Source organism: Centrocercus urophasianus, unplaced genomic scaffold (assembly GCF_019232065.1).
Source record: "Centrocercus urophasianus isolate 14NV4802_14NV808 unplaced genomic scaffold, USGS_Curo_1.0 seq_10, whole genome shotgun sequence".
Lineage (NCBI taxonomy): Eukaryota > Metazoa > Chordata > Aves > Galliformes > Phasianidae > Centrocercus > Centrocercus urophasianus.
This window is the reverse complement of record NW_024884142.1, coordinates 7,730,673-7,757,206: the sequence shown is the minus strand read 5'-3', so window position 1 is coordinate 7,757,206 and position 26,534 is coordinate 7,730,673. Positions and strand designations below refer to the sequence as shown.

The following is a 26,534-nucleotide window of genomic DNA, read 5'->3' as shown; positions in this document are numbered from 1 at the left end:
TTTCCATGGAAAGTACAGAAAGTGAGAGGAAAATCACACTGTACAACAGAGGAAATTCTCATCTACTACTTTTCAACATCACCACCACCACCACTAGCTGTGAATTTTTGCAAGTGATGAACAAGAGTTCATACTACATTCACAAAAATCTGCACTAGTGGAGGTGACTGTTTCTCTGCTGCTACGACAGGATTGTTGCTAGGAAAATGCTACCCACGCTGTCCATCTTTCATCGGCCCAAACAGATGTAAGTCAGAACATGTCAAATCTGGACTATATACAGTGTGTGTGTGGTAGGACGGTCCAGCTAAGACTGGCAATGTGTTCCATAGTCTTCAGACTGGTATGGAGCCTGGAGTTATCTTGTTGCAGGAGAAAGATTGTCTTCTCTGACCTGACTCTGTAAGTTCGAGCTGTCAGCTTAGTCAGTGTTGCAATGTTAAGGCCAGAGGTGATGGTTTGTCTGTGTTCCAGGAAGTCCAGAAGTATCACTGCTTTCCTAACCCAAAAGACAGGGCACATCAGTTTACCCACTGAGGGCTGCATCTTGAACTTTTTTTTCTATGAGGAATTCACATGTTGCCTCACCATGGACTGCTGTTTTGCCTCTCACTTGTAGCGTGACACCACATCTCATCACTGGTAATGATGTGATCCAGGAAGCTCTCACCTTTGGCCTTGTATTGGTTTAATAGGTCTTGACAAAGTTGCACACAGTTGTTCCTTCTCCTCCTGTGTGAGCATTCGTGGGACTCACCCAGTGTAAACTATGCAATATTACAATGCTGCCGCTAATGTTTCAAATGCAGTGAAGCCAATATCCAGCTCCAGACACAATTCCCTAATTGTAATCCTCAGATCAAGATTCATTCTGTGGTACAACAGCAGTGCATGGCCATCTTGAATGTAGCTTAGCTTCAACATCACTGTTGCCACCGCGGAAAGACACCAACCACCACCTTACGAGCTCACATCTGCTGTTTGACCTCCAGAAACATTCAGCAAGTGTCAGTGAATGTCAATGGGTGCATTTTTTTCTGCATGGAGGAATTCCATGAGCCTTTGCTTCATAAGCACTCCCATGACAAATGGCATTTTGTCAGACTGCACCTGTTCTGCCACCTGTCACATGGCAGAAATGTTCCACCTCTACTGCTATACCACCAACATCCACCTATGACATTGTGGGTCAATACAATAAAATAGGAGGTATTACTTTTGGAGCAATCTTCATACATTATTGTATAACATGCACACATTTTTTAATAGATAAATCCATTTCCTGAATAAAGTTATTAGTTCACAATAAAAACCTAGTCTTTCCACGTGTCAATTTCTTAGCATTTTACATTCCAGAATAAAAACTTTGATATCAATAATGCTGGAAAATGAAACCACTCTGTAAAGTTGACTTTTTAAAGCTCCAAATGCAAAGAAGTAAGAATTACTGCCATTTATATTCACAAATACCCTAAATATGGCTGTAACAAAAGGAAAATACAAAGACATTTAAAGCTAGCTTCCACTTAAGACTTCTTTTGCCCCCGTTACATACATCTTCATTTAGTTTATCCTTTTGCCTAAGGAGTTCATTTATTTTCTGCTGTGATTGTTTGAGATCACAATCCAACATGGAGCGCTGCTTTTCAGCCTCTAACAACCGATTTTCCACTTTTTGCTTCAAAGCTCTCTCTTCCAAAAGTTTCTTCTCCATTTCTGTGAAGAAAGAGATTTAAGGTCAGCCTGCAAATGAATCACTGTATAACAGGGAGTTTAAAGGGGTGAGGGAGGTGAGGAAGAATATCTACCCACACTAACTAATGGTTGTCAGTTATGACAGAGACTGCTGAAAAGTGGTTCATTAAATTTTTCACGGTAAACTGTGGAAAAGCATCCCAGAGGATTCTTTGCACACATTTCTACCTGAGAACTATTACTTACTCTTGAGTTTCAATATAAATTCCAGTTTATTTTCAATATATTTGAGAGGATAAAAGAGTGGCTTTCCTCTTAAAAAATATTTTCTACCTATAGATCAAGTATTGCTTTGACTGTGATAATCTGAAATCAATTAGAGAGTTGAAGCTGTTGAGAAAACTGATGGACCAAGTGACTCATATGGTACATCTGAATCTTTCTGCTTTTTTGGAACATCTGCAAGCTCAACATTTTTGTTAATGTTCTGCATTTGGAAGGATAAGATCCGTAGGTTATTTTTTAAGCACTTGGAGTAAACATAAGCAATTTAATTCAAAAATAAGAACCATCTTCTGGAATCATCTACTAATTATCCCTCTCTCTAGGACATTTTAATTGTTAGGAGATACACCAGAATATGCACGGTGACTATGGAAGCCTAGCAAAGGCTTCACTATGTCTAACAATATCTAGTAATCTATTTAAATTTTTAAGCTGTTGACATATATTTTATTTAGAAAGAGATTTAACAACACTGACAAAGGACACACATAATCTTCTGAAAATCTTTCCAACAGTTTTAATAATATAAATTTAATAATACCCTAGCTCAGAATACCGTAACACAGAGAATGGATTAGTGATGTTGGCAACAGAAATTCTGTTGTACTCAAAGAGACTAAAACTGCCTGCCTTTAACCTAGAAGATCATAAACAGGAGGATTACAACTGATTTACAAAGCTAATTATTTTTAAAAAAGAACAGGGGAATGGAGAAAACATAACTACGTTTAAACTTCTACTATCATTAAAAAATTCTATTATCTACCCTCAATAATTTATGCTTAAGTCTAACTGTGATGTCAAATACAGACCTTTCATGGCTTCAGATTTTGCCTCCTCTATAGATTCATAAATCTTATTTTTGTCTGCCAGTCGTGCTTTTGTGGCTTTATGTTCAGCTTCCTCTTGCTCAAGGTTCTGCTGCATAACTTTGAATTTGTATGTCATATCTATTTCCATGTTGCTCTTTTCCTGTTAACCAAGAAAAGGGCATTAAAATAAAATATTAAATACATCAGGTTAGATACGAAATTCCAGACAACAGTAACATACTGCTTGGAAGTATGAAGAAGACACAGCACAGATCCTAAGGTCATTGGAATTCACTTCTACTACCCATGGAAAAGCACTGATAAAATGCTCTAGAAGTATGCAGTGAAATTCCCAGTTGCAAAATATTATAGAATTTATTCTAAAAAATATTAGCAAAGCTTTTTTTTTTTTTTCCTAATAATTTCTGGCAATACTGAGAGTTTAAAAAGGTCAGATTTCATAGCAAAAATGAAGTGCTACAGCTTCATGATTAAGCTATACATTGGTGTACATTACTGTAAACTTTACAAATATAGTGAATTGAAATCATAAGGGAAATGAGGTTTTCTTTCCCCACTTTTCAAACTTCCAAAACAATGAGAAAAATCCACAGAAAAAGAACTGATGCTGAAAACAAGGCTTAATTTCTCAAACTTTGTCTCCATGTCTCAATTAAGAAAATCCCAACCGTAAGAATCTCACAGGAATGTACCACAAATGTTCACTAGGAACTGCTGTTACCTTTTCTAAATCTGTAAGTTTTTCCTGCAATTGCCTTTTCTCCATTTCTAGTTTGGCTAATGCACTCTTTCCATTTTTCACTTCTTCTTCCAGGCTCGATATTCGACCTAAAAAATGAATGAAATATTAATGAGGCTGGGTAGTCTGTGAAAAAACATGTACTGTATCTACTTACTGATAAAAAGCTCTGGTTCTAATTGTTAAGATCTTCACAGTGGTTTTAGAAATCAGTAACACACTTTCATCTTAAGTATCTCCCCACTTGTTTTCTCTGTAATGCATGTTCTAACTTAAACAGCATTGAATAAAACAGCTCTCTAATTTAGTTTCTGTCTGAAACTCAAATAACATTACCAGAATGTGTTTTTATTTCTGAAACCAGAAATAAGCTTAACTTCAGAACACTTGTTGCAATACCTTGTAAATCACTGATAATCTCTGATCCATGACTTCGATCTCTCCTTTCTGATTCTAGAGCAGACTGAAGATTGAGAAAGTCCTTCTCCAGTTTGAGTTTAGCATTCTCTAGCAGGCAGTTCTTATCCTGTAGTTCTCGATTATTAGCTTCCAACTGCTGGATTTGCTTTGTACTTTCAGTCTGGTTCTTCCTTAGCCTGGCTGCAGTTTCAGACTCCGACCGCAGCAAAGAATTGGCCTCATCCAACTAGGATTGATAAAAAGATACTTTAGACTAACAATTAAAATGTAACATCTACCACCGCCTTAATAAAATATTAGATTTAACAGATTAAAGAAATAAGGGGGTATTTCAAGATGACTTTTGAATATGAATACATGACAAGAAAGAAAGCTTATAGAATTCCATTACACTTTCAAACTCCCATCATTACCAACAAAATCTGAACTTCAGAAAGCGATTACTTTAAAATGTACATATATAAAGTTGGCCTGCCTGTCTTTGTAGTTGATTGATTTTCTCATTGGATATTTGAGAGTTCTGATTCCTCTTTTTTAAATCTTCAAGCTGATCTTTCAAACTGTTAACTAAAACAAAAACAATTCAGTTAATCACTGTAGTGAAAAAGTTTTTCTCTTTTAAAAGCCTACATCAAAACAGAGCCCTTCAAGCAAGGTTCAACATACCCTCGTTTTCCAAATTGCGTTTCTTATCTGCTTCATGTTCTGCTTTTCTCTGGTATTCTGTATTCTTATGCTGAAGAAGAGCCTTCTCCCTTTCTAGTTGTCTGACTGCAGACTCTACATTTTTCCTTGAAGTTATCTGGATATATTTAAAAGAGCAAAACAAATCGCATTTGTTACGTGAAGAATCTTGGCAATCTTAAAGCAATTAAAAGACAGTTTACTTCAAAGTGGAAAAAAGACACGTGCCATCTGCTTCCTGCAAACACAGTGCATCAGAACATCTGAACAAGTTCATCCATCCTAGACCAACTAGAGCCAGGAGCTTTTATCACTCTACGACTGTATGATGGGTTGCATTCAACAAATGCTGTAACCTGCCTAGCAGCCATGAAACATCCATGTAGTGTAAAATCTCAGCATGCACCTGTATGAACAACACATCACATTCCACATGCCCTCTGTAGATATGATACATGTGCAGTAGGCATTAAGGTGCAAAGCTGTGCAAAATACAGTCCTTTTACTGACACAGTTAGAACACACTTGGAATACCAACAAATCAGCTGGTGTTGCCAACTTGCCATAAGTACACAGCTACCAAAAATAATCTGCTGGTTCCTAAAGAAAAAACTCAGATACAAATGCTGAAGTTTTAATTCCAGTAATTAGTAACTACTGACTTACCTCTTCATCTAGCTCTTTCACTATCTTCTCTAAACGAGTATTAGCAGATCTGAAGGAATAAGAAAAATATTTTTAAACCCTATTGACCACACACACACAAAAATAGGGTGTTTGGATGTGTTCAATTAATTTTTTTGCAAGATATTCTATTTTCAGCAATCACATTAAACGTCTAGGGCTGGGAAAGTCTCTCAAACAATAGAGACATTCTTATGGAAGTACAGAGATAAGCAGGCAGTGGGGGGAGAGGCCAAACCGTTGTGTAATAATATTTCTTTACAAACATACCAAACACATTGAAACAATCTCACCTGTATTTCTGTTCTAGTTCATCTTTGGCTTGCAATTCATTACTGAGTTGTTCTTCTAACTTGCTTAGTTTTTTCTGAAACTGAGTTAAAAAGTCAAAAAAAGCATGGTCTTTAAGTAAGACTGTTATCACATGAAAAAAGTATAAAGCAGCTTAATAACAAAAAAAGGAAAAGCATGGAAAATTAATTTAACCATTAATTGTGATTTTTTTAATTCATCAACAGATGGTAATTTCTAAGCAGAAGGTTATTTCATCTCTATTTCTCACCATTACAAGTTATTAATCTTGATTTTTATGATATAACATTTGCTGCATGCTGCATTACAGCAAAACATCACACAATTACATACCACAAAGTGACAGTCATAAAATTTCTTTAGGCAAATAATGTTGCTTCTGGTCATTTGCTGTATTCTTTCCCTGCCTAGAGTCTGGAGCACAATTTTTGGGACAGTCTCTTCTATACATGATTTAAAAATTAAAATGGCATATAACCAAACTGGACAATATTCAGAGAACATTTCGAAACGTGCACCATGATCTCACAGAGAGAGGAATTCTTTCACAAGCAGAAAATTAGAAACAGTTTTAAAGTTTGGGAATGTTTTGTTGTGCTTAACATAAAAAAGATATGAATCAAATACCCCAAAATTCAAAAAACTAGATTATAAAACATGAATTTTGGAATTGCTTCACATCTTCAGGCCTTCAAGCATTTCTTTTCCTCTTTCATCCCTATTCTACTCCGCACATACAACATGCAAAATCATAACATCCCCAAAACAGGGACACTGAAAAGGACATCAAAACCTAGAGACTCACTGCTTGAGAAAATGAGAATGAAAAAACCTGTCAGAAGTGAAATGCAAAATTTTAACAACTGTCACAATAGAAAGCAAATGTGAGAAACATGAAACTGTATTTGAAAGAACGATTGCTTTTTTTTATTTAAAGGGAAACCAAGACTTTTATTCTATTCACCAATGACAGGAAGGAAAGACGTGGAGCCCAATAAACATCCACGTTTAAATTTATGTTGTTCATTACACTATGCCTTTCCTTTACAAAGTTTAACAACTAAGTTTTAACAAACGTTAACGATCTACGCTTGAATATTACAAATGGTAAAGTGGGGTAATGAAGTAAGCTAAATATATGAAAAATTAGTAGCATTCTCCTCTCATCTGCATATTTAAATTTAGTTGGCAATCTTGAAAAGCTCAATAAACGAGCTTCACACACTGACTTCAACTGAGAGAAAGATTTATGCTCAAAAACATTCCTTTGTCACTATAGTTGACAACTTAATTTTCCAAACTCTGGATAAACGTGCCACAAATCGCAGCGCGCAGCCAAGAACTACAGCCTTTCCAAGGGCGATGCTGTCTGGGGCAAACAGAGCCCTACACATTTGTTTTCAAACCAAATTGTAAATGCCAGAAGAATCAGAGAGAAATGTGTTCTCATTCATCGTCACAGCGCGGTACCTGTACATTCGAGTACAACAGTTCATTCACAAGCTGCTACAGACACTTCACTGTTAACGGTTTGGTGCATAAACATCGACAGTATTTAATGATATATCATGTTCACACAAATTCAGTGGGAACTATTTGATTCCTTTCATAATTCAAATACATTCACCTCCTTGCTGTCCTCTAGATAGAATTCATCATTTTTATTGAGGAGCATTAAAAGAGTGCTCCCCAGAATATCTGATTCCTTGCTTAAAACTCTGCCTCCTCCTAACAGATTTAACAAAATTAGTTAATCATTCCTTAACACTTACAGGAAAAAAAAAGGCACTAACCTCATTTTTACTAGATTGCACCGATTCATTTTCTCTGCAAGACTGAGAGGAGTCACTTAGCAACCTGTCAAAAACAAAAACAAATCCCTCCTGCCCTTATTCAAGTTTTCAACAACTCTGGCAACCTCGCCAAGAAACACATTTCAATCGTTTCTCTCAAGCCTTATTTTGTCCTGATTCTCAGAATGAAGCAGGTTTTATTCCAGTGAATCAGAATGATTTGAGCCTTTTTAAAACTAAGACTAACGTTTAAGACATTTTCAAGTCCATATCAGCTTATCATTTTTACTTAATACCCAATTCATTCACAGCTATTCAGACACACTGAATATGATTAATCAAACAAAGCAAAGGCAAGTAGATAGCAATTGATGTCCTAGCAAGCTATTACATTGCATAAACATTTTTCTGAACACCCAACCCAACAAGAAGCAATTTTAGAGCTAAATTACAAACCTAGCAGTTTTTTAAACCTACAACAGATTTTTAAAGACACTATATATTTTTATGCATATAAAAATACTATTTATTTCATAAGAATTATCAAGGTAACCACAACTGATATATTCTACTTAAACTCTGCATCTTCTATCTTTACAATTGAACAGAAATGAATATAAGGCAATGAATAAATTAAGTATCTAGAGTGAAAAAGAAAGGATAGGCTATATGAGAAACTTGCAAGTATATTTCTAAAAATACACATTAAAGTCTCACATACAAATTATCTCTATAGTAGGTAAATCCTATAAAAGGCAGCTGGTTTCCCACAAAGGCTTTGGGGATTGGAAAGGTTTCCACATCTCCTTTGTCATCCTCAATGTCATCAAAATTACTGCTGTCTATATCACTACTAAGCTCAGGAACAACAGGAGCAGCAGCTACAGAAAGGAAAGAAAAGATCAACTTAATTCCAAGATTCAGCCTATGATGTAGGTTGTCCTGCTAGTTAAATGTGTATTAATCATGCAGCAGATCTCTAAATATTACTGTGAATATTTTTTTTTTCTTAAATTGAAGTATTTTCACATTTACATGAGTTGCTTAATACATGGCATATCTTATGCACACAATGTATTTGCAAAGGTCATCACGTTTTAGAATGGAACACTAAATATAATCACCATATTAAGAAACTTCAGTAAATACATCTTTAGAAGTTATGATCAAGCTCATGAATCAAAGTGGTTGGTTTTTTTTCTTACAGCAATCAAACTCACAATTTCTTAAACAAAAGGCAATGAAACCAACAAGCCCACTCTCAATGTAGCCTTAGCCACAGATTAAGAAAAAAATTGAAACAAAGAAAAAAAAGACAGCCATCAAAACAACAATAACAAGTCAGACAGAAATAGAACGCAACAAGCAGCCTTTCTGCTTAGATTTCTAAAACATTCAGTTTTGCTATTCAAAACAGAAAACTATAAATTAAAATAGTAAATATGAGAATACTTTTGGAAAGAAGACATTTCTCTTACTCACTCCTACTGATACAGGTTTAAGAATATAAATGATAAATAAAAAAGTTCAGGCAAAATTCTTGATAGCCAGAAAATATTTACTTAGTTTATACAGCCTTACAGTGTTTCTCATTTGTATTATTACTGTTAAGTAGCCTTATGCAAATATTGAACAAATATACAACTTTCAAGCTAATCTACTTACTCTCTCGGATGTTGTCCCAGTTCCACTGGTCACTCTTAAAGAAAGGGTGATGCTTTATTTCTTCTACCCCATTCCTCCCAAGTCGCACGTCCCTGAACATAGCAATTAAGCCAAATTCACGTTAGGAAAAACAGCACTTGTTTTGTTTTTACTATAACTTGCTGTCAGTAAAGATTTTCTGTGTAAAACACATTAGTGGTCAAATAAAAGAAAAAAAGAAAGGAAAAGCACACCAACCAATGATCCTTAGTTTCTCATATGAAAATGTATTTATATAAAAATATATAATATCCACTCTCCCTGTTACTGCTTAAATGTCCAGAAGTTGGAGTCTGCCACGTGAGGAGAAAAGCAAGAAAGAGAGCACTAAGGCAAAAGCTCAGAAGAAACTCAAAAGAAAAACAAAACGCCAGCACCGTAGGGGAAGAAGAAACTGCCAAGGGCCGGTGTCTGCCAAACCACATGACAAACCTTAAGGCTCAAGTGAAGGAAGGTCTAACTTACTGCACAGAACAGTTATTCAAGGCTGAACTGAAATAAATATTTTAAGAATTCCATCCTCTGCCCCATAAGTAACCCTGACACGTCTTTTGCTGATATTTACAATGAAGTAAATCTCAAGTTCAAAAAGAAACTTCTAGTTCGACCAAATGAAGTCTCTCTTAAAACTATCTGTGAGAAGAGAACATAAAACCAATGCGTGCAACAGAACTAATAAATCATAGGGTGGATGCTTATTCCTTCTTGTCCCTCTAAGTGCCTCATCACTGATCACGCACACAGAAAGAAGGCATCTGTTTCAAATAAATTGCTTGAGCGCTGCGTTAAATATAAACAGGAAGACAAACACACGTAGGGGAAATAAACCTCGCTGCACTCACGTTATTCAATTCTGCTCCTGTTTTCTGTCTGCCCTGCAGCTACTGAGGGTTAGAAACACTTAAAATATATTTTAACTGAGCAGAACAATCCTCTCTGTGAGTATAAAAACCATTATAAGGCAATTTATTCATTTATGATTGTTGTTGGCTTTTTTCCTACTGATCCCTCAATCCCTAGAAGCTGAACATTCAGCTGCAGTCAAACTGAGGTGGTGACACATCATCAATCCGGAGTTAAATTTGAACCTAAGTGTCATTTTCTTTAATCAGAGAAATCTAAGATAACCTCTGCTTTCTGGCACTAAAGAAAAATTTAAGAATTCAGGTCAAGAATGAACTTACACAGATTAATATCAATAAAAAATAAAAAAACGCTCAGCTCCATGAAGGGAGAACTCGATGATTTAATTATATCCAGGACAACATCTTTTTTCTCTATTAGCTATACTTGTCAGTTAGTAACACTAGCTAAAAGAGAAAAGTTTGAACATTCTATGAAATTTCAAACAAAGTAGGCAAATATAGGCTTGTTTTCATGAAAGTATGTTTTTATTTTTTATAAGCAGCGTCCACTTCATCACAGTTTGTTCCCTGCCTTTCAAAGCTCAAAAACTACTTCCAGCCTTACAGGTTTGCCGCTCTATTTCACACCGAGCCACAGATGGGAGGATTTCTTCAATACAGAGCACATTGTATCAAGAGCTGCCAGAACCCCTCCAAAAAATAAAATACAACGCCTAGAAAAATACCCCATAAGAAAAACCCATGTGTGGATGATTTTGCAGAGGAGAATTGAAATTAGTTGGTGTAATGGAAATTGATTTTTACAATGAACATGTGTTAGTACTATCTGAAACAGAAATAGAACCAAAACAACACATGCACATACCTGTCAGTTAAGAAGGCACAGATGAGGTTCTTTGCATGCTTAGAGATTTCTACATCATCCGGGAAATGTAATGAGTTCTTGTGATCCATAATTTTACTGTATGTCCCTACTAAGGAGTCTGCATAAAAAGGAGTATCACCTGGAAATAAAATGGTAAACTGATTGTGATTTTGAATAATGTTGAAGTAGTGTAAGACGAAGAACAAAAAGTGAAGAGGTACAAACTCTACAAGCAATTTTGCCTAAGGCTGTTTTCTAATGAAGGAAACAGAGAATATGCAGGGTACAGAATAATATATACTACTAAAAATGTTCCTGTGACAAAACACCTTCATTACACACTGAATTACACATTACTACCAAAACTTTTGCCCAGTGATTTGTACATTTTACCTGACTGGTGTCACCATTCTCTAATTTACACAGTGATGACACTGACATGTAACCATCTCTTCATGCTCTGTCATGGGTGTAAGAGACTGAACCTCATTAACAACTTGCAGATGCACATTCCTTGGAAAGCCTCCACCACTGCTCTCCCAGGAGCATTTCAGAGGCAGGCAGGCCAGCTCTGCCTCTGGAGATGCCTGGGGAGCCTTCAGAGCACGTCAGGCACAGCTAAACCTGCACTCACTAATCTTGCTGACTGTCAAATTGTATCACCTTGGGTGTCCATATTAGTACAGCCAGGGCTGAGATTTAAAAAGCCACCTTTTTCATCCAAAGTTCTGAAGCACAAAATTCAATTAATTTTAGTTTATTTACTGACATAAACTTGGCAGCAAATTGAATATGAGCCAAAAGTGTGTTTACAGACAGAAGGTCCAGCCATAGCCTGGGCTGCACTGGGCCCAGCACCACCACTGGGAGAGGAGAAGTGTTGCCCTGCTTTGCTCTGTGCTATGCGGCCTCACCTCCAGCACCTCCTCACCTCCAGAGTTGGGCAGTCTCAAATATTCCAAACCATCTCATAGAATCACAGAGTCAAAAAGGTTGGAAAAGACCTCCAAATGCCCACCTGCCACCACCATTTTTCCACAAATACCTCCAGGGAAAGTGATTCAACCACCTCCCTAGGCAATCTCATTGGTGTCTGTTTCATAATAGCAATGTATGTGGGAGTAGATCTGTCTTGAATAGCCTAATTATTTCTAGTTCAGTTACAAGAACCAGAAAAGCTATACAGTTATCTAAGAGAAGCTGCATGTTTCTTCAAACACTGTCAAATGAATCTGACATAAGCCTCAAATACTGTGTTTGCAAACAAAGTCGCTGAAGGGAACCACGTTGGCGCTGTTAGACGGGAAATACAATGCAGATTGGAATATGATGATGAATAACAAATAACCAAAAAAATTACAGGGCACAAGTAAGCCCTGTAATTTTCAGTATAAAGGTGAAGCAGATTTCAAAAGCATTTAAAAAAGACGGCGCAGGTAGAAAATCATATTCTCTTCTCAGAGGCAGAAAGAAGCTTGGATTAAAAAAAAAAAAAGAAAAAAGTAATAACACATGAAGACTTCACAAAAAGCCAATAGATGGAATTCAGCAGGAGGAGTACAGTGTTAATCACATGTAGGATTCTGACAAGTCCAGAACTGCAACAGAAACAAAACTGTTATTTCACACCCTTCTGAAAGTGTGAAAATCACAGAGCTAATGAAAGCAAAGATTCCAGTCTATAATGTAGAGAAAAAAAATGACATTAGTACTGCAGGAAAAAAAGTTGTAAAAATAGCATAGATTCAAATATTGTAACAAGATAGATAGCCTGTGGTAGGAAAAATGCATGAAATTTATGAAATGTCAGAAATTTTTCAACACACAACTCCAAATTTTAGGAAAAACTATACCAAATATAAGCCCCCTCAGCTTAGCCACTCATACTGAAAGCCTGGAATAACATCAAGATGACGCAGAGAAATGCAGAAGGATTTTTGTTCCAAACAAGTAGAGGCTCCTTTATATAATTCAGCTCCTGCAAAAACTGTACCTCTCTACTTTCACTTCAAAAGATGTTTTGGTTACAGTAATAACAAAGGGACCATTCTCTCAGATGCGGTTTAAAAAAACAAAAACAAAACAAAACAAACAAACAAAAAAACCAACAAGCCCTGAGAAAACATTTGTGGGCATCTATGTCATAGAATCATAAAATTGCTCAGATTGGAAAAGACCTTAAAGATCATCAAGGCCAACCGCAACCCAACCATATTACCCTAACTCTAACAACCCTGTGCTAAATCATGCCCCTGAGTAAATGTCTAATATTTGAATTACTGAAGAAATTCATTTATTGCTAAAATCGTTTATGAGACTATTAATTACAAAATATATATTTTATACATCAAAATGCTTTAATTCCCAAAGACCAGGAGATTTCAATAGCAGCATATATCAAAGCACCACAGAGGCTGTGGATGCTCCATCCCTGGAGGTGTTCAAGACCAAGTTGGATGCAGCCCTGGGCAACCTGTTCTAGTACCAGATCTTGAGGTTGGTGGTCCTGCCTGTGGCAATGATGTTGGAACTTGATGATCTCTGGAGCCCCTTTCCAACCCAAGCCATTCTGTGATTCTATGAAAGCATCGTTCAGGGCTCACAATGCCAGAAACATCACATCTGCAATATCCCCAAAAGATTCTGATTTGTACTTTGAATAATTACATGCACAGTTCCCTCTTTCTGTAATTGGGCTGTAATACTGATCTTCTGAGTATTTTAAGTTGCATATGACTCATGTCCTTAACTGATTATATTCTATGTTAGTTGCCATAGCAATCCAGTGTATTTTATTGGAAAATCCTGACACAAACACAAAAGAAAGAATCAAACCATACTTCCAGAGACATTTTGACCCATCAGTAACAAATTGCTAGTACTGGGAGAGGAAGAAAAAGAAAACACAAAAACAAACAAAACAAAAGCAGTTCTGTCCTTCCCACTCATTTCCCATCTCTGCGTCCCTAACAGCTCAATACAGACCTGAAGATGGCATAAGCATTTACTTAGATTGTGAGGTAGGCAATCAGAGATAAAAAATATTCTAAAAATTAGTTTTAAGCTGAACCAAGTCAGAGAACTCCTCGCTGTGCAAACACACAGACAGCATAAGAGAGACAAAGCCAAGGGAACAGGGATGAAACAACTGCATCAACCAAGAGCCAGAAGCTGTTAGATAATGACGTACAACCAGCCCCTAATAGCAAAGCAAAGCGAGGCTCAGCACAGGCTAAAACCACAACCTTTTTAGCAGAAGAAATTCTACTTACCAACCAGCATCTCAAAAAGGAAAACTCCTACAGACCACCAGTCACACTCCCGTCCATAATAACCATCACCCCCTTGTGATTTCAGAACTTCAGGGGATATGTAGTCGGGGGTTCCAACAGCCGTGTCACAGCGCACCATACCTGTCTGTGCAACAGCAACAATTCAAACAGCTCCGTTAAAACTGCTGCTCAGTCCTTACACAAAACTTCAGAAAGCCTATTAGTAGACCAGGAAAAAAAAAAAAAAAAAGAAAGAAAAATAATAATCCAAAATATTTGGTTTGAGGTACATGTTTGAAAGCTCTGACTTTTATTCCAGAAACAGTCTGAACTGAAATGACAAATCCTGTTAACCCACTCTCCCCTTTGGCTACACTAAGCCATTTCTCTTTATAACAGCATTTCAAAAATGTGCACGTTTTGTAGTATTACCCTTGGTTTCAATATGAATAAACATGTGCTGTACTGGATAGTTGCTTATCTCATTGAATTCATAGAAGAGCTTCTGAATAACTTTGATTATTTAAGTCCTGCGTAGCACACACATAATATGTGTAATTCAAACAATACACCAAATTATAGGTAAATTCTTATAGTCACACCTTAAGTTGAAAGTAAAAGCTATTTTTAAAGAACAGGGCTTAAGAAAAATAAAGTAAAATATAACTGATTTTTATTAATGTAATGATTTTTTTATTAATCATTTATTAATGGTGTGATTATTTATCCTCTTTGCTTCACACTCTGCAGGAGCTAAATGATGTAGAAACATTGTCAGATATGGCAGCACGCTGCTTCAAACTTAGAGCCTTGTTGCTTTTAATGAAACTCACTGCATTCATTCCAGAGAGACCAGATGGATGAACGAAATTAAATCCCGGATAAAGCCAAAGAAGTACCAAAAATACACTCATCTGTGACTCTGCCACTCAGCCTAAAGCAATGTCCAAGTTACCTTTGAAAGTTCTCCATGCATTTTCCATCACCTTTGGCTGAATATTAGTACAGAATATTGGTAGGAACAACTGAAATGGAAATTCATATTTAAGGAAATAAAAAGGATCATTTTGCTTTTGGAACTGCATTTACATGTAAAAATTAGACAACCAATTACATTATTCTTTTCACATAGAATATGAACTGCCAAAAACATTTATTTATTCAAAGAGAATATTGGAAGGTCATGAACCGGTACGCTAAAACTAAAGTGATGATTAAATACTGCAAAGACTTAAGCAGTACTGAAAATCTCTTCATTGCAAATGCTTATTTTCTTGTAAAATAAAGAAGAAGCTAAAGATGAAGCTGAAACATAAGGGGAGTTTAACTTCTCAGTTACAGCAGTTGAACTTCTGTTTTCTGTTTTCATTAAACAGACGTCAGCAGAAGAGCCCTGAAAGATTTCTCTGAAGACCACGGCTTTAGTCACAAGAGCTGTGTACTTAGACCAGCCTCATCTCCTCACCCAAGCACTTAATAACATCCAATTTCCCACTCCTCTGTAATTAATGCAGCAAAACAAGATCACCTTTTAATATTTCATACATGTTAATGTTTTATGAAGTCTTATGCAAACAAAGCAAAGGTTGTGCTAAAGAAAAGCCAGCCCTACCCAAGTCAGACAGCTGCTACACAGTGACAAGAAACCTTGTCAATTATCTTATGGATGCTGAGGAATTCCAGGTAATAACCCTAACTTTTCAGGCAAGATGTCGAAGGAGAACACAATTAAACAAAAATATTTTTACAGGCAAAAGGGCTTTATGTGCTAATGTCAGTTTTCAATGGGCAATATTTCTCTTAAGCATGCGCAGTTCTCCCCACAGAACTCCCTACCTTCTGTCCCAGAAGTAGATCTGAAAATACATTACTGCCTTACTGAACATTCCAACATTCCTGTCATTCTCATTTATGCAATCATACTGTAAAAAACAAAAAACAAAACCTAGGTGTTGCCCTGTGTACATTTTTAAGTACTGGATATTCTTACTACAATAATCCTACAAGCTTCTGTGATCTGGCATCAAAGCCAAGTAAACAGGGAAGTCCCTTGTGTGCTATATGACATCTTGGCATACTGAACATTCTGTGAGATGACTTTTGCATTCTGCACTTCATCAGCTGAAGAGATCTGAAGGGTGCTGTTTTCTCTGGACAAAGTGTCAGTCCTGTCAGCCTCTGATGCCTGAACAGCACACAGTACAGCAGTTCTTTTCTCAGTAGTCTCAGGCTACTCTTTTACCTGAGGCTTTTCTCATCACCTCAGATGATACACCAAGGTGTATCTTGGAACTCCATCTGATGGAAGTTCCTGCAGATACCTGGGAGATTTGAACAACTGCAAAAGAAAAAGGTTGTCAAAGAGACAATATGCATTCATGGCTTAGGAGAATTTGGCTGTGAGGCTACTGCATTTCTCAGCACCTTACAGAACTGTAACATCTCTGAAGGCAAAGCAGTTCTGGTTTCATTCTCTGGAAGACCTCAGGTACACTTGAATGACTCACTGTCTTGGAACAAGGCTAAAAATGAGGCTTTAATTCCCTCATTAATATCTTATCAGCAAACAAGAACTGGAGAGTGCTGGTGCAGACATGCCAGGATAGTACAGATCAGGTGTTAATGCTACTCTCAGGTTTGACTACCACACTACCAACAACGAACTGAAGTAAGAAGGATTCAGTGCAGTCCTGGAGGAGCATCAAGGAGAAACAGGCATCCTGCTGAGCAGAGGATCAGACCAGATGGCCTCCAACCTCAACCATTCTGAGACTCTGTGAAATAAACTGAGTAAGAAGACGAACGTGTTTAATCTTTCAGCTCAGCTATCTGAGGAAATGATCCCAAGTGGTAAATGGCTTCCTTTTGCTCCTATTTCTTTGCAACAGATATCCTTTAAGCCTGTGCTTTCCTGTAAGTTCAGTCAGCAGAAGCCACAGTTACATACAGACCTGACTGCATCCAGCAGTTGATGCCCCTACAACACTCTCAGTACTCAGTCATGATACTGTCTAGCTTATTACTTAAAGAAAACCTAACAAATAGAGTCTGGTGAAACCTGCATTGGGATTCTTTTTATTAAACCTTTGAGGCCAGCCCCATCCTTTACTCAATTACAGATATTCACCTTGTAATGGATTAAAAAAAAAAACAAAAAAACAACAACAAACCATCACAGTCAAGGTAAATAAATGGGCCAATTCCTTTTATGTTGGAAAACATCACTGAAAGACTAAACAATTCTTTCCACATACTAAGGAGGAATTCTGCTGCAAGTGTCTGGGCTGGCTTGGACAACAACTTAAGAGAACACTCATTTCAATCCCCCAGCAAGTACTAAAAAAGTTCGTCTTCCAAACTGTGTCTCTCACCAAACTGAAGCAGAGTTCTCCTCAGTCTCGACAGCATGAGGAAGATATGCACAACTACTAAAAGAACTCCGAGTCAGAAAAAAATAAATAAGTGTTGGGTAAGCATACATTTTCTAGAAATCATCTTGCCAACATCAATATTATGTTTACACAGCTGGGATGTGTTCATGTTTTGTAAGAAGTAGCATGAGATTTGGAGACAGTCCAGCGCCTCTCAACTTCTAAAGCTTCCTGTAGAAAATATTTTCGCCATTCCACAGAGTCTGAGAAACATTTAGAACTTAAAATTTAGCCAATTAAAATTTAACTTCATTAGGAGATCACCCATTTGTTGATGATGCCTCATCTAAACTGGAGCTTGCTACAGCAAGAGATATGCAAGCAATCTCACATTTACAACAAGATCAACCACATTTTAAAATTTCATTTTTTTAGAACTAAACAAACAAACAAAGCAGCTTAAGTTCACCACTTCTAGGCTCCCTAAAGTACCACAAGCACTTTTTATAGTAGATCAACATTATGAATTTTTGAAACTTTTTTATTACCTCTTCTGATGAACATTAGATTCCCCTGAGACTCAACAGTCTAATTGGTGAAATTATTCACAATAATAATTTAAAGATTAAATTAAGAGATCAAATACAACTTTTCACTTCTCTAGTTAAAGTAAATACTGCCCAGTAAAATACAGGCAACTGAATAATGGAAGTGGAAGTAAATGTGCATGTCCTTAGAATAACTATATCAGCACAACAGAGGTCTCAATAAATAGCTGCATTTGTTCAGCAGTAATATATTGACATTTGAAAGAAAAGAAAAAAAAAGGAAAGAAAAAGCATTTCTAGATAGAAATATATATATTAACTTAATGCAAATGCAAACTAATAGATTGCAGAGATTATACTAAATGCAGCCTAAATAACACAGAAAGAATTTAACACACTGAAGCAAATAAGCTTAAAAAGGATAAACAAAGAAACTCTCCAAAGGCCTGATGATAACATACAATCATACACAGTTTATGAGAAGAAGAATATACTGTGTAAATTGCACAATACTGTTTGTCATGGAAGATTTAAAAGTACAAATTACAAAGATAGTCTCCTACAGGAATACATGTAGTACATCTGTTAAACATACAGTAGTTACACTTATGCAACCTCATTAGAAAACTGCATTTGGCTGCAGATGATAAAATCTAGACAGTTAAAATATGACATTTTGACTAATAGCTAACAAATTTTAATCTTTAGATCACATACCACTGCTGCCTTATTGTGACCTCAGTTTAATGACCACTAGAGGATGCTATGAGAACAATCAGAAAAAAAAAAATAGGGCCTGTATCTTGCTATAAAATAATATCTTTTATAGAAAACTGTCAGCTTATGAACTGTTCCAAGGTTGCTAATATTGAAACTAGGAGTTGTCTAATAAACTTTTCAGACACTTGGCAAAGAAATGAACCCCAGAAATTCACAAACGCATGCTTTCAAAAGTGACAAAAAATAAATTTATTTCCCCCTTCCATGTGCCAGAACAATTTATTACAGACAATGTTCAACTATTTAAAGTACTCCTGTATTTAAAGATAGGAGACAAGAAACAGCTTTCCAACCAAGTGGACCATTTGATAAGCATTCCTTTGGGTATTGTAACTCAAGTGAAAGTATCCTTAGAATTACAGTCTCATAGATGATAAATTATTCAGTTGCATACTTACTTCATCCATTTTCATGCAAGTGCCAAAATCTGCCAGCTTCAGGTGCCCATGTTTATCTAATAGCATATTGTCAGGCTTCACATCTCTGTGTATCAAGCCCATGGAGTGAATCGCATCAAGAGCAAGAACAACTTCGGCTGTATAGAACTTGGCCCATTTCTCAGGCACATCATAATTGCTCATAAGGTTTACAAGATCTCCTCCTGGCATGTATTCCATTACCATGTACAAGTATTTGTCATCTTGAAAGGCACAAAAAAGCTGTGAAATGGAAAAATTAATTAGGAAAAAGAGCAGCTACTTTTCAGAGACATTTAGGAGAAATAATAAAGTACCTGAGGTTTCATTAAACCTGAGTGTACAATTTTTACTGATGTAAAATAACTTTATTTTTTATATTCAAATAATCTACGTTTCTAATTATGGCATAAACCTGAATTTTACTTGAAACTTCAGAAATCCCTACTTTTACAGGAAATGAAAAAGATTTCCTGGTTACATCAGTAGCATGACTATCTACATTGCTGTGTTTCTTGACATAAAAGATATCTCTACAACTGAAAATGCAAAATATTAAATCTGAGAAAGCAGGCGTCTTCACAGAATCACAGAATCACAGAACTGCAGGGGTTGGAAGGGACCTCCAGAGATCATTGAGTCCAACCCCCCTGCCAAAGCAGGTTCCCTACAGCAGGTGTAGGGACTGTCTTGCAACAATCTTAACATAATTCAATAGTGAATAGTATCTTAGTCTGCTTTTGAGTTTCACATACTATAAATTTAGATATAACATCTCCATATAGATTTATAAAAACATATGTTAATGCTGACTTTGTCCTAAACTCACACACATATTGAAATGAGAAAAAAATTAAATATGGTTGCAAAATCTAAAGGACTTAACAATGAAATTACAGTTTGATTGATATTGCAGCTGATATCTTCTTACAGGGATGACAGTAAGTTCAGCATCTTTAAAATGTACTTTAGACTTTGAGGAGAGAAATTTCAAAGAATTTCACTCAGCAATGAAATATGGGAGACCACTGAAGGCAGGAAAATTATTACAGAGATAGGACCTTCAGAGTAAAATTTACTGCTCATTGGTGAAAGAAGACTTGTGTTACAAACACACATTACTGCATACACATACATATAACATTGTATTTATTTTGCAAATGGACAGTATATAAAACATAGAACATAAACATCTATTTAATCATTAAAGGCTGAACTAAAATCCAAAATAGTCTCTGTATTCCCACACATAAAGGTGTTTATTTAACACAGTGATAAATAGCAATCCTTTATACAGCCTTATAATGCCTTTAGACAGCACTTTCAGTATCAGTCCTCAGGGATTTTATAAAATCAACGTTATCTAGGGCTCTGCTTTCACCTCTTCTTTCACATGAAATAGGAGTAGGGAAGCTGTGCCATTTGTCCCAGTTTCTACTCAGAACAGGACTGACGTTTTCATAAAACCAGCTCCAATCCCCCTGGACCAAAGTATTTATATACATCACACCCACACTCTTCACCGCAGAAGGCACAAATTGCAACCACATTTTGATTCATTTAACATGGACAGCCTGATCTAGTGCCTGGTTTAGTGTGTGGCAACTGCCCATGGCAGGGGGACTGAAACTAGATGATCTGTGCAGTCCCTTCCAACCCAAGCCATTCTGATTCTATGATTCTATCACCTTCTATATACACATATATATTTATATCATGCCTGCTACACTATCCCTTGATAACTGTCATACATCTATTTTCAGTTGCACGTTTAGTTGAATTGTAAAAACTACAAATACCTCCAGATGTTTGTCAAAAAACTGCAGCAGTAAATTAGTCTATTTTGTTAAGTATTTCTACTGAATACAAGTAAGAACACAGAATGTGCTCACAAGAACAGAACATCTACATGAAAAAAGTTACGAAACACTTCTTGTATATATAAGGAATATTATGGAAAAAAAATGGAAAGCCTAAAGCATAACTTTACTTTCCAAAACTACAGGAGCACAGCAATGTATCAGAGAGGGTTTAAATGTTTTAATTATTTAACAAACTAAAATGGTAACATTTTTTCACTAAATATATGCTTTCACTATTTACTTAATTGGTGTAACTTTATTAATTGGTGTAATTTACCAAATATAACAAATTGCAGGATTTAGCACTAATCCTTCCCAAAGGGATAATCCAATTTACAAACGTGATAACAAATACCATGAGATGGATGCAAGCAATGATTTTTAAGAACAGTTGAGAAAGTCAACTCTCCATCAGCTGAGGGATATTACTTGTGAGCTGAGATGCAGTAACAGACCACTGAATAGAAGATGGTTTCAAGCAAAGCACTGATAACAGTGCTTTGTCTTGTAGGAGACCTGGACTGTGCACTCCTTCATCTACAATACTGCAGACAGAAAGCCACTAACAACTTAAAGCATTCATAATACTGAATTCTAGTGATCAAGTGACCATATCATCAGGAAAGACTGGAAATAAAGCTGACATTTGTTTCTACATTCATATGCAGAATTCTTCCTAGCTGGAAAGTTATCTTACCTCCCTATTATTCCAAACAGAATCACCGAATCATTGGATTTGGAAGGGACCCTTAAAGGTCATCCAGTCCAACTCCCCTGTAATCAGCAGGGACATCTACGCTGGATCATGTTTCTCAGAGCCCCTTCCAGCCTGACCTTGAATGTTTCCAGGTTGGAGCATCCACCACATCTCTGGGCAATTAGTGCCTGTGCTTCAGCACCCTTATGGTTACTTCTGTACTTCAGAATTGTAATTCCATGGTATGATGTATTTGTAGTGACCAAAATGCAAGTTAATCTACCTTCTAACATAACCAAACACAGAAAACTCTTTGAAATTTCTGTAAACATACATCTTAAAGAAATTATGATCTGAATTTAAACCCATTATTTGAGGTTAGTTGTAAATTCAAGTCTAGGAAAGGTTTATGCCTTTATTACTATCATTATTTTACTGTCACGCATCTTCCTTACCTGAACCACCCATGGACTATTGGCAAAGGCCATGATATCTCTTTCTTCCCAGAAAAAGGCTGAATCTGATCTCTTGATCATTTCAAATTTACTAAGCAGCTTCATTGCATAAACCTTCTGTGTCATTTTATGGCGAACCTAGTGGTTGAAAAGAAGCAACAAACTTTAAGATGTCTTACAAAAAACCAGTAATAACGTGTACCAACATATCACATTTCTCCTATCTGCGAACTACTTGCTGGGATGCAAGGTCTTCACATCTTCACACATTCATATTAAGAACTCGAGATTTTCCAAACCTGAGAAGAAAAACCTGAGAGCTGCTCCAAAACACATAGCAGTGGTGGGATATGGATACCAAGTGAAGATATGCCACAGCTCAGCCAACTGCTGCAGCTGCTGCTTACCCTCAGAGGAGCACTTTATGGAGGACACAGGAAGGACACGCCACAGAGCCACAGACACTTTCGTAGGCAGATGTTTCACTGAAGGTGAACCAATGTATGACTGTATGTTTTTTGTCATTATGGCTACAACCATAAAAACAAGGGCTGTCTTTAGTAGCCTGCTTACTCAAATTGAAACTGATACAAAAAATCTTCAGAATCAGAAACATACACCTTCCTATTAAGAGCAGGTCTGCTCTTTGCATTTTCTGAGTGAATATACCAACTTCAAGTCACTCAATACTAGAAAACCAACATAATAATAATAATAATTACGTTTATAGTAGAAAACGAAAATGTTTTTCGGTGCTCCATTCAGAAGTTTCATCATGTAAGAAGAAATAACTCTTTTGGAAAATTGCATCTGAATATGGACATGAAATGGAATCTTAAAACACAGGCAGTAATGTCAACAAAGCCCTAAATTAATACTACATACAAAGCAATTACTATTTTAACATTGTTGAGCGTTCCTGGCATAAATCAAGGTGAGGACCACTCATCTATGAGGTGTCTGAGTTTGCAGGAAAAAAAAGACATTAACTCCTCCTTAAGTTTTTGCATGTTTTCAACTTCTGAAAAATCAATTAATGTTTTTGACATCAAAATCAAAAGGTTAAGATCTTCTGCTGCATTTTCCAACCTAAGGTTCAGTGAGATAAATCGTATCCTCCAAACTGTTACTTCGGCACAATGTCCAACTTAACTGTGTTACATGTGACAGTGTTTATTAGGCTCTTTTTTTCCTGCATAGATCCAAGCATTTCAATTCATTATATCTGCAGCACAGACCTTCACAGAAGCACCTATGTGGTTTAACACCATGGGAGCAATAGCCTCCTGCTCCTGGGGAGCTGTAAACATTCATGCTGCTGCTTGAGTCAACAGGGGTGATTTGTACAAACAAAAGAAACAAAGGTTAAAAAAAAAGTCTCAGAAGGAGTGAAGACATGGATAGAAATAAGATTATCCATCAGGCTGTTCCCAATCTACTGCTTCCAAATTTGGAGCTTTTTCCTCTCAAGATACAGGTTAAGACTTCAAAATTTTACTCTTAGCACCCTGTATAGTTTAACACTGGCCAACAGCTTTTTCTGTATAACTAGATCAAAAAGCTTCCAACCAAACCTCAAAACAGCAGCACACTACCTATGTGCTCCAAGCACATTAACACCTTGACAGTAAAGGTGTCTTGAAAGAAGATTTTGAAAATGACCTCCCTGCCATTTTCTAATCCTGGAAAATTTATTTACAAAGAATTGGTAGTACACCACAAACTGTGCTCCGTATCACAGGGCTTTGGTAATCCTGTTCAAAAACAGAAGAAACACAAAGACAAGCAACCTCAACGAAAATATTCTTTAATTGCAAAAGCATTTTCTGTGAATCTGCACACACTTCTCTACTGCCTTTTAGTAGTTTATGGTTCCTAACCATTGTGCAGTCTTGCCTGGGTGTGGTTAGTAAAGCTGCCTTCATTTACAAGAATAATTATCTCCAATTGCTCAGAAAAAAATCTCCAAAATTCAGCACAGCCTCAAGAAAGCACGTGCATAGGAGGAACAAAAGAAACTGGTCTTCTCTGTCCTCGTACCCCTTGTGTACACCTCTCCAAGGAAGTACCATCAGGTTATTCTTTGCCTGAATTGTTTCTTGAAAATTTTACCATGGGTTGTTCTGGCTGACTGTGCCCTGGGCATGCCTGGAAGGTGAACAGCCCCACCAGTGACAGGAGTTCTTGTATCATCAGCATAGCCCCTGAAGATGCTGGCCACTGGTTCTTTCTCCAAAAGCTATATTTGTACATACACATATTGGCTCAAATAACAGATTATTCATGTATTAAACTGTCACGATGCTTTAGTTTCTTCCAAGTGGTTAAATGAACTGCCAAATTTAAACTGTAGCTCACCAGAGTAACTCTTAAAATAGGTAGGAAAATCCCTTCATGCCATCAGCATAAAGTAACATGGCCTTGTTTAACTTATGAAAATGCATTAAGAAATAAGAATTTCCTTCTGCTTTGTTTCACTACGGACAGACAAAACCATTTCTATCTAAGACTTTCAGAAAACCAGTGTGCAGAAAATACATTCATAATTTCTACTGCATTCACATCGGATGATAATCTGCAGGCTAAAAAAAAACCTACACAAAACAACCATCAGATCACATACACAGTACTGACAATGGTACCAAATTTTTATCATGGAAGGAAATGAAAATCCTAGGATAGAGTTGTGGAATGAACTCTCAGGCTCTGAAATAAGCACAGATTTCCTAAATCACTTATTAGAGCCATAGGAAGCGACAGATAAGGTACGAAAAACCTGCGGGTAGCAGAGCACGACTGCCTTAACTGCACTACTACATCAGCAGCGGCTGGGGAACAAAACCTCACATACAAAGCATTTCCTGGAAAAAAACCAAAGCAGCACCTGGCTGTGTGTGCTATGACAGTCACTGGTTTCCAACGCCGAGAAAACCCACTGTATACAGACTGTCACCCAGCCCAACTTTAACTACCCAAATAGAAGGTGCTGGCTAGCCTTCAGTTCCAGCATTCAACCATGTCAGTCTGCTGTCACTGCTGTTACAGGGCTGTGTAACAAGACCTGAGCAAAGGAAACAGTAAGTAGTTTCAGTTTCAAACCAAGAGGATTTTTCCTAAAGTAAAAGCAGAAGAGGCACTCGGGATGTGCTTTCATTAATTAATGCTTCTGCATAAACCAGAAGCAACATATATAGCACCATAATTCAATTTTTAAGTCTGCTCTAGACACCAAGACCTTTTATTCATGCCACTACGTAAGAGAAGGGATCTGGCTGCAGACAGGAAATTCTTAGCAAAGGAGAAGGCAAGCATAGAATTTAATGCTTCTGAGTTTTCAAAATGCCATACTGGAGCTAAAAACTAGGGGAAAAAAAACAAGAAGGAAGTCATAACTGAGTATTCTACACTATATATTAGCATGCTCATTCTTTTGTCTTGTTGTGTTTAAATATTACAAATACTTAATAAAGGATTGTGCTGCATGAATCTATTCACAATGGCACATGCTGATAACATGATATTCATGAATTTTACTCACGTAGTCAAACATATTTTATTTATGGCCCTTTCTGTGTTTAGCCCCCAGTGAAGCAGATTTCTATTCTGATCACAGAACGTGTTGAAAAATATTTTGATTACTGCAAATCTATCATCTGCAACTGTGGTGTTAACATTACAAATGGAGTAGAAATAGATATAGCTTAACTCAATAGCTTGAACTTGTATCATACCTTGTGAGGCAAAAAATCTAGGTATGTATGCTCTCATCACCAGCTAATATTAGTTCAGATCAACAGTGGTATTTATTAACCCATTGGTTTTTAGCTGTAAGACATTACAGCACCATTGTTTCTACTTATACTTGTTACATTCCAGAAAGAGAACGTGCTCTCAAGCTGGCATAAAGCACAGAAGAGCTCTGTATGAACAGAAATTTTGGTCCAGTGTTACTCATTTTTAGCTTTTTTATTCTAGGGGCCAACTTAAAGTAAACAGAATTAAAAGCAAATCCCTCTGACCAAGTTGCTGTGCATTTCAACATTCCATTGTAATGATTAACCACATGAGAGCTGGAGATTGTCTTCAGATTGCGCCAGGTAACGCTGCAGGACTCACTGCTGTGAACAATCACCTCTGCCTTACAACTTGACAAAGGTATGCGTGACACGGTGCAGTAACACAAAAAAATATACAGTTTTCATTCCAAACCATAACAAATTAAGAATTTCTATTTAAAACTAAATGTTATCAAG

General features: G+C 36.7%; 1 protein-coding gene across 2 annotated transcripts in view; it reads right to left on the bottom strand.

Moving 5' to 3' along the window:
• ROCK2 (Rho associated coiled-coil containing protein kinase 2) overlaps positions 1–26,534 on the bottom strand; it is a 97,575-nt gene that overhangs the window by 21,860 nt on the left and 49,181 nt on the right. For both annotated transcript variants that reach the window (XR_006170295.1, XM_042826919.1), the window contains exons 4-18: positions 22,282–22,419; positions 19,250–19,510; positions 14,153–14,297; positions 10,881–11,019; positions 9,111–9,202; positions 8,167–8,326; positions 7,446–7,509; positions 5,634–5,713; positions 5,323–5,371; positions 4,639–4,774; positions 4,448–4,539; positions 3,952–4,198; positions 3,535–3,641; positions 2,793–2,952; positions 1,556–1,716 (exon numbers count right to left, since the gene is read on the bottom strand). Coding sequence is in view for 1 of the 2 variants with exons in the window: in XM_042826919.1 (XP_042682853.1) it covers positions 1,556–1,716; positions 2,793–2,952; positions 3,535–3,641; positions 3,952–4,198; positions 4,448–4,539; positions 4,639–4,774; positions 5,323–5,371; positions 5,634–5,713; positions 7,446–7,509; positions 8,167–8,326; positions 9,111–9,202; positions 10,881–11,019; positions 14,153–14,297; positions 19,250–19,510; positions 22,282–22,419 (2,031 nt within the window). In the remaining variant the exon portion in view is untranslated. The remainder of the gene's footprint in view (positions 1–1,555; positions 1,717–2,792; positions 2,953–3,534; positions 3,642–3,951; positions 4,199–4,447; positions 4,540–4,638; positions 4,775–5,322; positions 5,372–5,633; positions 5,714–7,445; positions 7,510–8,166; positions 8,327–9,110; positions 9,203–10,880; positions 11,020–14,152; positions 14,298–19,249; positions 19,511–22,281; positions 22,420–26,534) is intronic.